This window comes from Athene noctua, chromosome 2, assembly GCF_965140245.1.
Source record: "Athene noctua chromosome 2, bAthNoc1.hap1.1, whole genome shotgun sequence".
Classification (NCBI taxonomy): Eukaryota; Metazoa; Chordata; class Aves; order Strigiformes; family Strigidae; genus Athene; species Athene noctua.
The window spans coordinates 164,629,362-164,648,645 of NC_134038.1; the positions used below are offsets into that span (position 1 = coordinate 164,629,362).

A 19,284-nucleotide genomic window follows, 5' to 3' on the forward strand; every position below is an offset into this window, starting at 1 on the left:
CTAGAAGCAAACACTGAGTTTACTTAGCAACAGCCCACCAGAATGGGTTCAGTTCACAGGTGACAGATGAGCTTATCATAGAGTTATGAGCTGAAAATCCCAGCCATGTACCCAGTCCTCTCAAACGTGAACAGACTCTCCCTAGACAGCTTAATTTAGATGGGTTCCCTACATGGGAAAAGCATCGTGGAAAGCAAACAATGGAGATAAAGAATCTATGTTCCCTCAAAGAAGGTTGGAATGTTGTCCCAACCCATTCCCTCAGCTGCCCATCTGTTATCACACACTGTATGTCAAACTTGATCTCAGAACCATCGGCACAAAAGGACGTGACAGACTCAAGTGGGTGACTCGAATAAGGCATGACATTTGCAACCTTAATGACGCAGCTGGAGATTAATCAGCGGCTCAGACCCTGCTGCTCTACCCAGTAACTATTTCCATGCCAAAAAGAAGTGGTCTACCTCCCTATTACCTTATTACTTTGGACTGTGGAGGTAATGTTTTTGTAGCTGTGACAGATGAAGGAAGAGGCAGTGTAGAGATACCGTACCTGAAGGCGTGTTTGTTTGTCTAAAGGCTTCTTAATTTTCTGTCACATTTTGGTTCAATAAAATGTATTACCCCTCTCTCCAGACTCTGCCTGTTACTGCATGGGCCATTAATATTGCAATTACATATGATATTCTGTCTTGATCAGTACAATAAAGTATCACTTAAAGACTTGACTTCTAGTTCAGCAGTTCTCTCCAACACATTGGGACTGTTTGTCAGGTAAATATTTCATGTGATACATCCCAAAGCAGGAAATTAATAGACCATCTGCATAGACATCATCCATTCACGGTGCAAAATTCCTCTTCGTAAGTCTCCTTTCACAGCCAATGCAATCTGATTACAAGCATCTAATGACAGTTTATCCCCAAAACAGGTTGAACAACAATTCCCCTTCTCTACCCCAAGTCTGTGCCGTGACCTAATTCGGATTGGAGGCAATAAGCCCATTACAAAATTACACATCAAAAACCTAAAAAGAAGTCAACGCATGTTTTAGTAACAGGAAAGGGCCAGGTTCTGCCATTCTGCTGTGGACACAAAATGCCCCACTCTGAGTGAAGCCCTTCCCCCTTACAATGTTAGGGCTACACAAGCAGTAAGTGGCCAGGGAGCCTGAATGAGAGGGGCTCAGTCTGACTCAAAGCCAAAGCATATTAGAAAATTAAGAGGCAATTTCTGTGTTAATTTTCTGGACAGAGCAACTAGCTTTGAAATTTCAGAGCATTTTGCAACACAATCCAATGAACCCCAAATTAAGGAATTCATGCGAAATGTCCAGAAATCTACTGCCCATCAGAAAAATTAGTTAAACATTCAAACACATGCACTTCTCCTTTTCTTCTTGCCTAAAACCTCTTCTCCCTTTGGTCTCGGGTTGCTCTTTTTTCATTTTATACTTCTGCTATCCACTATTAGCTAATGAGATACACAGGGCATTCAACTTTCTGAGACCACTACTTTATTTCTAAAAAGTTTTACTGAAAAAAGTTTGCAGGCACTACAATTAAATTGAAATAGTGTAGGATTACTTGTGATTTTCAACAAGCTGACAGCCTTTTTTCTCGTCACTTATTCCAATTAAAAAAAAATAAGAGTATTTTTTAGATCCGTCTGCAGAAATACATTTCACTTTGGAATTCATGTACGTGTTCTTTAAAAATCACTCAGCTGAATCAAATTCCTATCTGCATGACAACGAATGATTACACAGTTATTGAAGATGAGTTCATTTTCTCTAATCATCCTGTATATTGAAAGGGAAAAAAATACAAAAAATGTCTTTTCCTCTAACAGAGATATTTTAAAAGAAAAGAAATATACTTCCAAAAAAAGAGTACAATATTAATAGAGCCTCCATCATCATCTTAAAAGGTTTAAAAATCCCTAGGGTTGCATTCTCATGCTGCACTTCTGAATACCTTAATGTAAAATTAACATTGGTACAATATAATCTTGCTGTTCCTCATTCACTTCTCTAACTTGGCTTTCTCATAGCACTTTCAGACACAGATTTAGGAATAACATCTGACTGCTGAACTACATAGCCATCTCTCTCAGCACATCTTGCCCTTTAGGTAGAAGCTATCTACAAACTATGGCAAAAACTGCTCATGAAGTGAAGTGCAGAGCCCATCAGTAAGATGAAGGACAGACTATGGCCTTCCTGAAAGACTTATTTTATATAAATTAGATGCAAATATTCTCAATCTTTGTAGAAGCAGAAAGCACCACTCTGCATTTAATGAACTTTTTGCCTTACAAATACACAGCTTGATAAGATGCAGTCATATTTTCAGATTGAAAGAACTGCCTCTCAATGGCATAACACTCAGGGATATGGTGTAGTTGGGAACTGTCAGTGTGAGGTTAATGGTTGGACTGGATGATCTACAAGGTCTTTTCCAACCTAGATGATTCTGTGAGTCAATTCTTTTCCTCCCTTCAGGTCGTTATACTACAGGAAAGAGCTAATGCCTGCTCTATCACAGAGGCTGTTTCTAGAAATATCCACTCTGGTTTATCTGATCTTTAAAGAAAATTTTCCCCATCTGTCTAATCTCTCACACAGCCCCTTCATCATTTTTGCCACCAGGCTGTGGAAACCTCTTCTGTCTGCTCAACTTTGTGTATCAGAGAGTTACCATGAAATTCAGTATTCACAGGGCAGGAATTTCCCAGACATGCTCTTCAATCTTTTGAGTATTACATCCCATCATTCATTTGCTTTCTGACTACATTTGCACACTAAGCAGAGCTTATCGTTCCAGGAATTCTATCCAGAGTCAGCGTCCCCACGCAAAAGGGACAAAAGGCAAGGCACCAGTTAAGAGGCCTTTAACCTATGAACTACTTGCAAGATACTATTGCAAGAGATATACAGCTCTAAAGCCCATCCCAAAAGGCTATTTCACGTCAATTATTGGTATCAGTAAGTGACAAAAACCTGGCCAGGCACTGCCACAATGTACCCTTGATACTAGGTGTCTAGAAAAACCTAAAGCCATCATTAAAAAGAATTTGCTAGGTAGCGATTTGAAGAAGTCCTTGCAAAAGCGACCCCATTATTTCTGCCAGTGTAAGTGGGTATCCAGGTGGTTCTGATCCCTATTGCCTCCATTATATGCCAGCTATTGCCACTGCATTCCAGAAGAAATTACCCTGTGCACATCTGAAGAATATTCATGGTCCACATCTCAGACTGGTATGCACATGATGCAAGCATTTTGTACCAGAACTAGAAAAGCTCAGCAGCTCATCATGGACTGAGCTGTTTGGAAAACAAGAATACTGACTCATGAAAGAAAAACAAAAAAGAAAATCTAGGCTTCAGAAATCTACTTCTAATGCCAAGGAATGAAATCGAGCTCTCTTCAACACGTTGTGAAAGCAAAATGGTAACCTAGTGCAGATGCTTGAACTTGAGTTTCTTGTTTGTCAGCTGAGTAACTTAGGCACCCAGCCAGTATCCTCCAACTTACCTTTTCCCCCATCCCCTTCACAGGGCTGTGCCAAAACAGTTTTGGGTTTTTTTGGGTTGTTTTTTTTTTTTCCCTGACAAAAGTTCCATTTAAACCGATATGATTCTGGAAAACAGTTCTGTATCATTTAAGAGAAATTGTCAAGTACTCCATCAGTCTAGTCAGGGGCAATAAACTAGAAGCAGACTGTAGCTGAAGTGGGAGGAAAATTTTGAAAACAACACTGTGTATTGTTTCTGCTGCTGCAAGATCATTCTGAATACTGCAAACTTATAAACATGCATTCACTCATACCACAGACTCAGTGCAAAGGCAGAGGTATTAATAACGACATTTGCAAGAATTCAGAAGTAGAGAAGAGTCTAGAATGAGATCCCTAGAATGGGATTCACTTGAAACTCAAAAAATGCTATAAATCTCCTGCACTATAAATGTCTAGAAGCAATATAGGGACGTTAATTGTAAAAAGCATGGGCAGTCTGCTTCTCCTTGATTTGTTGACTTTTGGAGGAAGATCTATTAACACGCAGTCCATCAGATCCGCTCCTTCCTGCCAAAGGCAGACATCGAGAAGTGCTGCACACTGCAATATCTGTTCACTTTCGTAACACCACAGGAGCAACCACAGTTAAATAACATTAAAGCAGATGAACTGCAGCAAAAATTAAAATGAACCAAAGCTGAAAGTCACAACTGGTTAAGCCAAAGGCTATAAAGATTTCACTGCTCAGTCCAGTGGGAGAATCAAGGTCTTGGATATGGAATATGGAAATACTCCACCATGAGCACTACATGCGGGCTTCATCATCATGAGCACTACATGTATGCTTCCATCATCTTCATATACAGTACTCACAAAACTGTATCATCTTCTCACTGATTGCCAGTGAGTGGCACTTGTGTGTGTGTGGCACCTTATAAACAGCCTTTGATATAAGCAGCAAGAATGGGATTTTTTTAGGAGATTCCTCTCTTTGCACCTATTTAGCTACTTATTCTTGCATTCAAGATAGTTTCAAGGATAGAAGAGAACAGATTATTTGCAAATCTGCAGAGAAGCAGCTAAAAGACCTGTAGGAATTTCCAGACTACTTCAGCAAAACTTCAGTAAACATCTGGCGACTTGTTGCTGTTGTTGAGGGTTAACTTCTGCAGTCTGCTATATGCTTTTTGCCCCTGCCAGCTCCAACAGCCAGCCTTTGTTGGCTGCCTTTTGACTTGGGAGTACCCATAGTTTTTGTCTACAATAGACTGCTGATCAAAGACCCACTGCAACCATTGCTCAGCAGGAGCTCTATGACCACCAGGCAAAGCGCTGCTAATGGTGTCCCAGCAGTTGTTGCAGCAGGAGTGCACAGAGCCCAGAACCTCTGCTGGGGACTGCACACTGACAGGGGCGATGTGCTATGTGGTCTCCAACACCAGCTGGAGCAAGTGACCTTTGCACATCAGGGGCCTTGACCCAAACAGCGCTACTGAGCAAGGATGTCACTGTTCAGGTCTCAGGCTGCAAGAAGTGCCTGGTGTCCCTTCTTGAGGTTGGGAACAGTGGTTTCCTCCCGTGGGATGTGTGCTGTGGTTGTGGCACTCCACTGCTAGGTGAGGGAGCCGTGAGAAGAAGAGGTGAGTATGCACACTGTCAGGGAGGATGAACAGGAGATCACTATGGCCTTTGCAGAGACCCTACGGAGCTAAGAATCCAAGACCTGCATTAGGCAGGAGGGCAATCTAGAGACTACTCTCAAGGGATAGAAACTCCCAAGATGGAGGAAGACTGAAACTTGTCATTTCTAGCAAGACAAATGGGGCTTCTTCTCCACTTCTAGTTCTGAAAACAGGGGAGAAAGGTCACCTTGCATCAAGGGAAGCATCAAAGCCAGCTAAGCCTCAACCAAGTGTCTGTATAAAGAAGAAAATGAGAGTGATAGCTGTTGGAGACCCCTTCCTGCAAGGGAGAGAGGAAACCTCCTGTTAGTTTGACCTGTTGTCTCAGGTTTTCTGCTCATCTGGGATGTGGTAAAGAAATTGTTGAGTCTTTTCCAGCCCTCAGACTATTACCCCCCACTGCTCGTCCATGTGAGTATCATACACAGGAGGAACTAAAGCTCCACATGCAGTCACAGAACTGCGGTACAGTTGGAGTAACAGTCATGGTAGGATGGCGTGCACAACTGGCATGCTGTGATGGACAGGTATACGCACTCTTCAGGAAAGGTAGGCAAGGAAAACAAACAGGAGGGCCAGCCCTCTATCTGAAGGAGCAGCTCAAATGGCAACATGGCTGGACTGAGGCCATTCATGATATTTCTGGGTGGTGTCAAGGATAACTTCTTGATTTGAGCACTAGAGGCCCAAACAGGGGTGAAGAACTTTTTTTCCCTGAAGACAGCCAGGCAGCAGAACAGAGGGTTTATGCAGATCCGTCCTTGGGAGATTTTCCAGACCCAAGCTATCTGGTCTGAGATCATTGCAGAGCCTGTCCTGAGCAGGTGAGTGGAGTAAGGACTTCCTGAGGTCCCTTCCAACCTGAGGGACTCTGAGATTCTGGGGAAAAAAAAAATCCTCTAACTCAGTGGCAATCACAGATCTGTCTGCAATGAAAAGGTGGTAGTCAGTGGTAGATAAATTCATCCATGCATATGCAATTACAAAAACTACATGCATTTACATGAGACAGAGGTGTTAGAGAGGCTTGTATTTAAGACAAATAAGCACAAAAGTAAATTCCAGATAATCTACCATTAACTGAACTAGGATAACACTCCTCCTACACTTAAGTTATTACACAAAAAAGTTCTGTAATAAATATACAACATGCCTTGTGAGATATAGGCTCAGGTTCTCAGTCCTGATCTCACAGCCTGTGTTTGTTTATTTATTTATTTATATATATATATATATTTGTCTGTAGAACTGAGCAGGGCAAAGCAGGGCTGGAGTCACATCACCTAACACTGGCCGTCTAAATAGACGTTTACTCTTTTCTCCAAGTTTTCTCCTTAGGCTCCCTCTACAATCACTCACAGAAGAGACACTTTCCACTCAATCTCCCCTTGGCAGACAAATACAATTAGGCAAGATGAATTCAACCCTTAACAAAATCAACTAATCACTTAAAGCCAAGCACTATAGTGAAAACAACTGTCCCTAATAATACTAAACAGGCTGTAACTGAACTCAGCAAGTGCATGGCAAGCAATAATTCTTCCATTTCCTCCCATTTATTCCTCAGGGTTTCCCAGTGGGACTTGCTGGTTTAGACCTGTCTTGCTTAGACTGTTAATTCTCTTCAGGGCTGGGGACTGTTCATATTACTTATCTAACCCAGGACTTGTGCCACAGTTTAATCTCAAACACTTCTATTAGTTGCATATAACTTCACCCTGAAAGCCACCCTACCTTTCAGCAATTATCTCTGAGATAATTCACTCAGTACACATACCAAGTTAACTGAAAACAGAGAGAGAAGACAACATCCAAAGTGTGAGACAGGCTGTGCACAGAAAAGTTGAGGCTGTGAGAATAACCAAAGACAGTGTTTTGTAGACAGGCAGGCTTTCATTGTAGTCTTTCAGCTCAGCCCCAACTCCAGCCTTAGCTCCATCCCCACACCTCAGTACCCCAGCCTTCATTTCCACCTCTGTTTTGTGATTCAGATGTAAAATATCCTTTTATTTGGGCGTTCATTTTGCAACCAGGATTGAGCATGAAGCCAGAATGAGAGCCTAAGAAACAATTTTTCTGACTGAGAATCTTGATATTTGAGTTGTCAAATAGTATGGCAGCTCACATCCTTACAGTCATCCTGTCCAGTCCTAATTATAGCCTATGAGAGGTGGGGGCTGAGGGGCAGACAGAAATACAGAGATGAGGAGACCTTCAGTCTCCAAAAGCCTAGCCTAAGAGACCTGGTTGCACACGTTTAATGTGAATCAGGCATTGTGCAGTCAGCTCAAAAGCATAAATGGGAAATTTTGCTCAAACTGCAGTGTGGAAATTTTTTTTAAGTTCCAGAGTTTCACCCTATTTATTTCCTTCTCTGTAAAGGCACATAAACCGGCTCCTGTTAAAAACCTAAGCCAAAGTTTTGCTGTCCTGCCTTCACCTGCTCCGCTACACTCCACACCCACACACTCACACAGTGACTGACCGTATGTGAATTATCAGGCTGTGGAGTCGCTCAAATGTGATGACCGTTTCCCATAACAATCTCCTGAAATAAAGAAAGTCTGTCAGCTCTCCAGCATTTATTACAGTACCTTTCTGTAGGGTAAGAAGAGTCTGAACTCTGAATGCTTTTATAAAGGATAGAACAGCATCTGTTGTACTTTTCAGGATGCAGGATGATGTAACTTAACAAGTTGAACACTGTCTGTTAGGTGTCCTTGTGCATTTGTGCACCCAGAGAAAAAAAATGAACAAAGTCTTTTAAGTCCCCTGTAAAGTTTCAGTGAGGGCTTGATTGATGACCCTTAACATTTTAAAAATTCTTCTTTAAAATACGAAGGAAGTCTATCGTTTCTTTCCATAAATAACACCTTTCAAAGTTTTATTCATGCCTGGAATGGATCCAGTACTTTAAGTGAGGTAAACATTGTTTCATAAACTGAGGAGTGCCAAACAACAAAATATTTCCCCTCTAATTTATTTCTGTTACATAACATTAGTTTATAATGTAACAGGCAAGTAAGTGGAAAACATCCAGCAGACCAATTTTTATGATATCTTACCAGATTAGTGGTAGATAGAGAGCATTTAATAAATATTTCTTTTAATACATGATGAGGAAAGATTAAATAATTTTAATGATTAAAAATAGATAAAAATTGGTGGTGAAAAGTGACCTATCCAATTTAATAAACTGTTCAGCTAAGGTTTAGAGATACTCTGAACTAACACTAGAAGTGAACCTCGGGTGATTTGAAAAAACTCCCACAGATCTGCAAACCTGCTGCTGATTATCCCTAAACTAACAAATAGGAGGACTGTAATGTTAAACATATCAAAGAAAGCAAAGAAGAAATGTGACTTTTAGGCAAGGTCATGCTACCTAAACTGCAATACTTCCTTGCAAATGTATTTTTCCAGAAAGGGCAAGCATAACTTCCCTTCCGCAAGGTCTGTAGGTTATTATTCTCTGTGATGATTCACACTGTATGATAACATTCCTATTTGAAAAACAGAACCAGTGCAGCTTTGAAACAAGTACATATTTCCATTCAGGACACCATAACTAAGTTGATGAGCTGTTTGATCCTTTGAAGACCTATACAGTCACTCTATTTTATAACCTACCCAGTTGCCTAGGTTGTTTCTCCCCCTCTATTGTAGCTGTATCCTTTGGATACGATAATGGCATCATACCACTGAATCCTTAGAAGACTCTCCACGTGGTCTGTGGCATATGTGAAGTCAAAAAGCAGGTAATAAAAAATATTACTGGAACTATTCAGCATAACTGGCAAAGTTTCCAACTTAGGTTTCCGAACATTACAGCTTAGGAAGTGTTGATAAGACCCAGGCAGTAAGCAGACACTGAACAAATGTCTCAGGAATGCCAACATGAAGTGACAATTCAAGCTAACTTACCACAATGAGATTATTTTATCTCTCTGTACTGTGAAAAATAATACGTCACTGCAGCTCTTAGTGACAGAATGAGGTGCTGCAGTCCCATGCAAGAGTTAAGTAGTTCACAGGGAGGGTAAAAATGCTGCATAGGACAGTCTTTATATGGGTTTCTTCCATTTCTCACCAAGGATAATTTTAATCAGTTAGAGGTTTTGAGTAGTCACCAAGCCAGGTCCACACACTACAAAACAGGCTGTGTGCTGTATACAAAAGTGTGCTTTAGCATGGCTTAGAAACAGTCAGTATGAAGGAAGTTAACATTCAAGGGGCAAGAGGCAAAACAGCTTTAGGGTATCTTCAGTCACAATCATTCGTTTCACTGATGACTATAAACGTGTAATGAGAACGTTTCTCACAAGATGATCTTCCAGGGGCTTTCCTACCATACACACACTTGGTGTGTGAGGAAACTGCCACGTGATCTCTGCACTTGATACAGTCACAGAAATGCATTTAGACCTGAGCAATTATCTACTGTACAGCTCTCCTCTTAAAAGCTCTGCTTCAAACACATCAGCTTTTAATAATTAATCACTCCTAGCCAGAACAGCGTTCAATCAACTTTCACTTCTTTGCTTGGTCATTCTTTCACTTTGTGAGAACGGGGAGGTCATTGTAATTGCCTAAGAGGTATTCTTGGAGGTGAAAGTTTCTTGCCTTTCCCAGACAGTTTTGTGCCAGTGTCTTCTCACACTAGCTTGGAAGAGGCCTGTGTTGAACATACATCCAACATAGCCTCAAACCAGATAGTAATACTAAATATAATTGGGATAAAATGGTTTGCAAATAGCAGGATGAAAATATATGTATTAGCTAACAGAAATTTTAAACTATTGGAGCAGATAGATCACATTCAGCGCTCATGTGTTAGCCAGCTGAGAGAATTCTGTTTCCTTGCATTGCTTTGCTTTGCAATTTTCCTTGCATTGGAGAGTGCTCTTAAAGACTTTTAAAGACACCTACTAAGATAAGGTAGATGATGCATTAAACCCATCTTTTTCTCATCTAGGCTAGGCATCAACAGCTTGGTACTGCTTATGTGATAAGGATAGGTTTGGGAAAACCACCTAAGTGATCCAACTGATTTCCTATAAACTACTTAACAGCCTTGACTGCAACCTGGACTGGTTTTTGTACCATGCAACAAAGCTGAACAGCCCTATAATCCACCCTTGCCTCCCCAGGACTGCCCACTCATTTCCTCCTTCCCTTCTTTGCCTACAAATATGTATTCACACACAGATCACATTTCCTATTACTATTAACTTTTCCAATATTATGCATGATTTTGATACTACAGTAACAGGAAAACATTTAAATAATGCCTTTGTCCTGATACTAGCCTAAGACGTCTCTATGGCATCTAGGAGAAATTTGTTTTTTCAGCAAAACCCAGTTTACAACTGTATGTCAGCCTGAATTTACAATGTCAAAGGTGATGATCATTCACCTAAACAAACCTGTGTCAGGACATGTGAAGTGACCTCAGCATCCAAAGCATCTGCAGTGGGCTGGCACACAAGACATAAGGGAAACCCATGCCCTTTTGAAGCCAGAGGCCATGTGGTTTTGTGAAACAATATAAGATGTCTACATTTTAGCAGTTAGGTCCTCTGTTTGAGATAAAATCTGTGGGAGTTGAACTGATAGAGCTGGAAGACACACTTCCAGACTTACAAATACTTCTTCAGATCTGAGAGACAGCTAACACCTAGTATCTGTGATACATATTTTTCTGATCAAATAATGAGCTTTCTACTTTTCAGTATGCTGAGCTCCAACTCAGTTTCAGAAGAACACTAGTAACCTATATTCATTTAAGAGAAATGTTCTCAGATGGGGAAACACTCCTGAACTGAAACACAGATTTATTAAAAGCTGTGTCACACAGTAATGACTGTTCAGGTGCCGCCTTATTCAAAATGTTCATTAGATATCTTTCTTATGGAAGAGTAATGCCTAACAGTATAGTGGAACAGTATAGTGAACTTCACTTAGTGAAGTATCCTCCTGTTTTCTCTTGATACAAATCTAGCAGCAATTGAAAGACTCCTCTGTGTATTCCTGACCAAAATATGGATATTATTTATTAATTCACTGAAAATGCATGTAATTTCTAAACATCGATAATTTTAGTTCAAAGCAAAAATACTACATTTCTGTGTTTCCTATTGAGTTCACACTTTCCTTAATGTTCTATGTCTGTTCCTCAAGTGAAATCTTTCCACAGAGACAAACCCATCATATGTTCATTAAACCTGATGCCTGGGTAGCACATTCCTAATTCAGATTGAAAACTTTTGCGAATCTGTGTGCAAATGATGCTTTGAAGAAACATGCTCTCCTAATTACATCCTTTCAACTGCTGGAAGAATAAGCAGGTGAATCCTGTAACGTCTGCTCTTACTGTAACGAAACAGTTTTCCAAATGAAGAATGGGAAGTTACATATATGCAGATATCGCAAAGACTGCATCAGAAAATGCCAGTCATGTCTTTGTTTACCATGTTTTCCCCCTTTCTGACAGCACACAGAACTTTACCAGTTGATTCATCACGCAAGTCCTTCATCTGCTCTCAATAAACAGCAATCCAGATGTTAATCGCAGCAGCCCTATTGAAATGTTATGCTAGAGGACAAGACAGTTTAATCTGGTTTATTTAATGTTATTCCTGCTTCCGCTTCTCTCTCAACTTCTAATACAGCCTTTCAGATGAAGAGACTGAAGAAATTTGTCATCTTTTCTTCCACCTACCCAGCCACAACTTCTCTATGTGCAGGTCTGTAGACAGTGTGCAAGGTTTCTTAGAGCCATCCATGTTTCCACCACTGGATTAATAAGAGAAACTCCCAACTTTCCAGCTGCATGTGGCAGAGGAAAGTGCTTTTGTTAGTGATGTGGCAAACTCCCTGTGACATTCTGTACCACCTTCTGTCATTTTTTTAACTTTCTCGAATTGGCCAAACCACCTGAGACTGGAGTCTCTAAGTCTAACCACTGCATGACTCCTATTAATTGAAGCATTGAAGGATAACAAGATACAATTCAGAAATACCTTTACATCTATTCTTTAAATTCCTCCCAAGTGAAGGTTACTGGACAAGTGATGATGAGGCAATCCAGCTTTAATGATATTTTCCTTCCAAGAAGTTTCAGTTCTGAATTCAGATGAGAGCACAGTGTCAAGGCTATGCTGATAGTAAAGGCTGAGCATTTCTTTCCAGAGATAAAAAAGGTATTGATGCTGATTTCCACTGGTCTCTTGCTGTTTATCAAGGACACTGACAAAAAGCATAGCATCAGCATGCCCACAGGGTCCCACAGACAGAATAACTGGGACACTGCACTCCTAGTGTTCAGACCACCCAGCTGAGAACTGGAGCAAAATGAAACTGAACTAAATCACATGCACTGGGAATGGTCATTTGTAAAGTCCCAAGAGATTTGAGAGAGGCTGTTTCTGCCATCACCAAACTTCTCCAGGTTTGGTCATGAAAAAGTCAAAACCTTCAGGTATTTAAGGATTTTTCTCACATGAATGCTCTGTTGGAAAACCATTAGGGCCTCTAGCTGCTTCACATCTCACTTCAAAAACAGGAGAGATGCATCTATTCCATGTATCCATGTTTCTCCACACTGATAATTCACAGCTTCCAGGTAGGTGTGTAACACAAGGTGTCCGTGACAATCCTCCTGGACCCTGACATGTGTAGCACTCCCCTCCTCTAGGCAACTGCTGTGTATGCTGATAGCAGAGTCCTTCACGTTCTGGGGATAAAGCTCTCACCTCTGGGAGCTGCAGTGCTTGTCAGCCTTCCAGTCCCTCACCTTGGCAAGCTTTACAAGATTAATTAATCTGGTCCAGATTTTACAGTTTTCTTTAAAACAGCCATCAAAGCACAGCATTGCTTGAGATAGCAACAAGCTTGCCGATTAATGATACCTACTGTCGCTTCAGTCCTTGGTGTCTTTAAGCTCCGTCAATAAACAGATCGGTGCTCAAGTTCTTCGTGCCTCATGAGTCATTAAAATTGAAGCTATAACATGAAATACAGCAAGTTGTTGTCACCATTGTTTATTAGTGCAGAAACTCCCAGAAGGAGCATTTGTCATCACAATCAGAAAACATTCACAGTACTGCCAGGGGAAGAAAAAAAAATAAATTTAAAAAATCACAACTGCAATCTGCAAGAAAGTTGAAGTACAACCATTCCTGTGGCTTAGCCAGTCTAAAGAAAAAGCAGCAACAAGCTGAGTGCTTTTCAGAGCGTGAACAGCATATTTTTACAACAGTCTTAGTTTTTTCTTCTAAACAAATCTGCCCTGGAAAAAGGTGTTGGAGTGACTGCCTAGGAGATCAGACTCACTTATTTATCCATATGCAACGCAGTTAACATTCATAGTCCAAATTTTTATTTTGTTGCTATGCTTTAATTATGACCTACACGAGCCCAGTTCAGCAGCAGTTGGAAAATAGCTTAGTCTCTGTGCCTGCTCATTCCTTGAACTTTCTCATGAGAATCAACATGTTGTTTCATTTTGGAGGGGCTTAATCAGATGCTCCGATACCAGTAACTCATTTCACGAAACCATGAGATGTAAATCACAGGACTACTGCTGTTCTGGGGTGTGAATCCCACCAGCTCCTGCAGTACATAGTGGTTAAGTATTTCTGTCTTGACTACAAGACAAAACTGAAGAAGTTGTCCATTGTCAGTAATCATGAAGTACTGCTAGAATTTGTTGAAATGTTACTAGGTAGCTGAAAAAAACCCTCCAACAGGGAAATTATCAGCTCATGTGGAACTCAGTTATAGTAGTATCTATTTTGATAGGAACAGGAGAAAAAAACACCCTAGAATTTAAAACCATCTTCTAACAGACAAAAAAATCAGGATACACAGATTCCATGTACAGAACTGGTTCACTTGAAATGTTGTCACCATCTCTCACTTTTAAAAAATTTTACTTTTTTTTTTTTTAAAAAAAAAAAAAGAAAAGCTATCTGCTGTGAATTTTCCCAGGAATAACAAGAAAGAACCCAAGAAAGAACCACTTCTATCTTATCCACCCATTACTATTAACGTACCAGACTCTGAAAAGCAACCTGACGAGACAATGGTCTAGAAGCCTAGAATAACCATTTATCAGTGATCAGCAAGTCCAGAAAATGCTTTCTGCACTGCATGAAGCATTATTTCTGACAACAAACTTAACAGAAATATTTTTCCCCTTTTTAAAAACAGCTGATCCTAATAAAAACAATAATTAAACATAAGCTGAAAATGTGTTTTATATAAATATTAGTCAAGAAAGGTTCCAAAGCTATGATCCTTAAGTACATGCACCACTAAATCTGAATGTGTTGCACAGGAACACAGAAATAAGATACTTGTATATGTTAAGAGTAACAACCTCAGAAAGAAATCATGGTTTAATGACAGCCCTTTTATTACGTTCAGACAATTCTTATTACTTCTCTCTGAAGGTATGGTTGTAGCTAGGCAAGGGGGAACGTGGGTTTAAGCACTCCATGAATCAGAATGAAGATTAGGAATAAGCAGCTGTACTGAAAAAAAGCACAAACTTAAAAAAAGTTTTTCTGACCAGGCGTTGGAGGCCCAGATGTTCAAAGTCCTGCCCCTACCTCTTGTGAGAAAACAAAGCACTCCTCTACTATAATTGTTCCCAAAATCTGGCTGGGAAAAACCAATGAAAACACAAAAACCCCACAACACATCTTTGGAAATGATTGTGACAAACTTCACTCTTGAGAGCCTGGGGTCGGTTTTATTAATCTGGATGCATCTAATGTACCTGTCATGCAGGTACCTGCTCCATACATCCACACAATCAGGCACATCTATCTCTGAGTATGGTCAAACAACAAATCCACAGCATAAATACCTCAGATAATCTACCTGCACATAGCTTCACAAGGGCTTTGTAAGTACATAACAACTGAATGAAGAACCTCCTCCCCAGCAGGAGAATAATTGTTCTTCTACACAATGACAGTCTAACATCATCATCCACAGGAGCATAACATCAATGCAAGCTCTGGAAAAGTTCGCATGAAAATCTGTATTGGGGTCTGCCTCTCTTCTGACTCATCAGCAGGTGGAGGGGATTGAGGGAAGAAGATACACCTGCCAAAAACTACAGTAAACTGCTTCTTAATTTTCTTTGTGGTGGTGCTCATTGAAACATGTATTAAGTATATTAACATGTGATTCCTTTTTAAACTAACATACATACAAAGAAAGCCCCAAGTCCTTTGATACTACTCAAGGCTTATTTTGTACTTTTGGTGTTAATGCTTGGAAGTCAGCCCGTCAAAATACGTTACTAGCCGTGCTCCCCTGTGTCTGTGGAGATGGCTTGTCACTCAGCAAGGGTCTGCCAACGTTTTCACAAGAGACTCATAGATGTTTTCATAAGAGACTCTTGTAGATGTTTTCACCTTCATGAGCAATAAATCCTTTGGCCCAGAGAGAATGCAGCGTCCATTTAGATATGACAAAAATCTGGAGGACTTCTTCACCTGTTATCTAATTAAAGTTAAATGCCATTCCCAAGTTATCATCTCAAAATAGGCAGGGAAAATAAAATGCATTTGTCGGGGCGGAGGGGGGGGGAAATCATTCCTAATAGTTGGATAGTCTATTGAGAATGTGCTAAAGCAAACACAGAGCTTACTCAGTAGAAATTGGAGAGACTCTCTGATGTGGCAATGAAGAAAGAGGGTTTATAGCTTTCCCAGATTTTATGAGACTTGTTAGTGGCTCCAGTGTAATCCACATTAAAAGTGAGAAATTTCTCTTGAGGAAAAGCCACGCTGCCAGAAGATAGCTGATTCTCTGCTGGGGTAAATTAGCAAGAATGCCTCATCCCTTGCATTTGATAGATTTTTAACAAAATGCCTTAGGATTCCCTCTTCATCATTTGCAAGGGAGACACACATTTAGGAAGTGAGATATTTTGAAGGCTGGAAGCTTATACAGGACTTCAATTACATCGCCCTCACCCAGCGGAGGTCCCCGAGTAAAAGCTCATTCCCACATTAAGTGCCGAAATAATGTCAGTCACTAACAATTTTTTTTATTTCTCCCTCTCTCTTCCTTACCCCCCCTCCAAATGTTGTCCATTGGTCTGACTGCTAAAACAAATAGAGGGATTAAAACAACTCATTATCAATTCAAATCGAATCTGAGACACAGCTAAAATATAGGAGTTCTGAATTAGTCATGAAAATGCTTCATCTTAAGGGCAATGTAAATGACCAGCTTTTTGTAACTACGCAGCATACTGAAAATCACCTAGAAGTTGCTATAGCTCATACATAATAGATGCTTGATAGCATAAATTAGTGGGTCAGCTATCTGCTATTTGAACCACTGGTTCAGAGGGATCAACTCATTAGCAGGTGTTGGGGTTATTGGTTTGACCAGATGCAATTTAGCATTCAGTTAAAAAAAAAAAAAAAAAGAAAACCCAAACATTTATTTTATTTTCTTCCTTCTTTTGGTGTTTCATTCCCCAGAAACTGCTGGATGCTCAGCTGAAGGGTAGAGTGATACAGCCTAAGAGCAAGTGGCAGTGGAATCACAAATTGTAGGGTTTCTCACTTGCTTCTTGAAATTCCCCTCGGAGGGAAAGCTTTTTGACAGACCAAACTGTGCTTCTGAGTGTAGTGTGTGTTAGTGAAAGACTGGTGGGATACAGAGCATCAAGAAGAAAACCTGTCTTCCTTACACTGTGGATTAGAAAAATTCACAGTTAGGAAAGAGGGCTGAGGAGGAAGGAGGGAATGGGAAATGGCAGCTGGGAAAGGAAGGATTGGAGACAGATGTCTTAACATTTGTGTTAACACTTTTACCAGGAAATAAAAACTGATATTTTTTTTTCAGATATTTATGCAAATCTTCTGTGAACATTGAGAGATTATCAAGAAACTGCAGACCAAATAAGAGGAAAAGGACAAAAAGAGAAGTTCTATAGGGCAGCCTCTGTGTAACAGTTACATTAAGCTCAAAAAAAAAAAAAAAAAAAGCCCCTTACTAGCAGTGTAAACGTTTTCATCCAGACTTGGGAAATTAACAGGCTGATTATCCACAGAGGGATTGCATGAGAAGCAGTTGTCTTAGCTTCCTCCCTCTTATGCTACCAATATGACCATTAAAGTTAATGTCATTTTCACTAAGGAAGTTTCACTGGGTTGCATGCTTCAAATCTGAGTAATTCACTTCTCAGGAGCAAAACAAAACAAAACAAAAAATTAAAAATCAATAGCATTTTACAGGAAGATCATGACTAATAAGCAACAATATAGGGCTTAACTGAATTCTTCATTAAGTTTTATTACCTTCTTATATAAATTCTGTGTAAATCATGAGAGGAGAACTCTCTGTTACATCCCCTCACCAAATCCTAATTCTTCAAACATGCTTCAGTAAATGCTCTCAGATTAACTAAAATGGAAATTAACACTTACTGGTACCTGTGCACCCACAAGCAGAATTATATTCCATGCCTATAAGGAATGAAAACTGCAAAACCCCAAAGAAAAAAGCAAGACACTTAAATTTAGCTAAAAATAAATCAGTGAGAAGAGCACTGGATGTCACTGGAAGAGGCCAAAGTCACTCAATGGGAAGGTGTCAGAAGTTTGGCTTTCTTCTTCCCCATGCAGCTTTCCAGATTCACACATGCATTCTTTTGTTTGGCTCTAACTGGTAGAAACAGAAGTGACAAAACATCATAAGGTTATAGTGCATCTAGTCTAGATTGCTTATTTTTAAGAGTGTTAATCACCCAGGTGCAATAGCTAGTGAAAAATCTATTCTCCAGCAACTTTTTTTCAGACAACTTTTCATAACAAAGCCTAGAAAAGTAGTAGAAGGCACATGACTACTTCTGCTCTGCCCTCTCCCCAAGATTCAAATCGGGAAAACTTGTCAGGCACTACTAGTTTTTAAAAAGAAAGCATCTATACTTGGCAAAGTCATTTTGGTTTGAAGATCTGATACCAAACAATGTTTGATACCAGTTTATCTTCATTAAGGTCTATGACATTTGAACATAATTTTCATTTCACACAAATCTTACTCTAGCAAAAGGGAATGAATCTTGCAAATCTAGGGGCTACAGATAACTTCTAACAAATCAATACAAACAGTATCTGTAAAATCTGAATCTAGATGATACCATGATCACATTTTGAAAACCAGTGTCACGTACAGACAGAGGATCAACGCAAAAACAGGAGTGTGTTATCACTTCTGCTGAAATGATACTGAATTTTATGGCTGAATTTCACCTAAATATGAACACATTTAGGAAAAACCTGAACATAACTTTCTTCTGATAGGCAAGGGCACTTGTCACAGTATCTGACTAGCAGAAACTACTTTTTCCATTTTCCAATCTGGCAGAATCCATTCCTTATCAAGAAGGATGTGTTACTATTAGAACAAATTCTGCCCAACTAGTAATTCTTTAGGTATTGTAGATCAACTGAAAAACTATGTTCAACATATTCAATATTTTAGCAGTCATTAATCATTAAGGACTTGTAGTTATTTATAATTATTCAGCACCATATAAGATGCGTAATAAAATAAAATAATGGGAATATATATCAGCAAGAAAGAGTTGGTCACTATTTAACCATGTTTCATAATTATTTTGAACTTACTCCTGCTCTGGATAAAGAAGATAAATCCCATTAATCATGTCAGGAATCCAAAATTTACACCTTACTCTACCACGGCCATCATATTAAGAAAGGGCTGCCTCCTTTTGAGTAGAAAAACTAAGCAAGATTTCAAAAGCAGGAAGGGAAAAAAAACCCAAAACAATAAACAAGTGTGTATCTGTATGGAGTTCGATCTCACTACCATCTTCCAGCTTTCTTAAACAGGGAAATAGGAGGTGGTCAGAAAGTGGGAGTGTAGGTAAATGCCTCTGTTACTTCCAATGTTTCAAAGTTTTCCTCTTACAGAAAGTGTTAGGAGAACAAAAGCTGGGATTCTGCAGAAGGTGGGTTTCCTCCTCTCCTCTCAGCGTGAAGTTTCTCTACTCATAGCCAAGTAATATAAACTTCCTCTGTGAATT

At 39.8% G+C, this 19,284-nt stretch overlaps 1 protein-coding gene across 4 annotated transcripts in view; it reads right to left on the reverse strand.

Moving 5' to 3' along the window:
• The window catches only part of PDE1C (phosphodiesterase 1C), a 391,546-nt gene that overhangs the window by 168,298 nt on the left and 203,964 nt on the right, over positions 1 to 19,284 (reverse strand). Inside the window, exon 5 of one of the 4 annotated variants that reach the window (XM_074900987.1) lies at positions 7,687 to 7,749. The exons of the other annotated variants lie outside the window; for them this stretch is intronic. Within the exon in view, the coding sequence (XP_074757088.1) occupies positions 7,687 to 7,749 (63 nt within the window). The remainder of the gene's footprint in view (positions 1 to 7,686; positions 7,750 to 19,284) is intronic. 4 annotated transcript variants of the gene reach the window in all.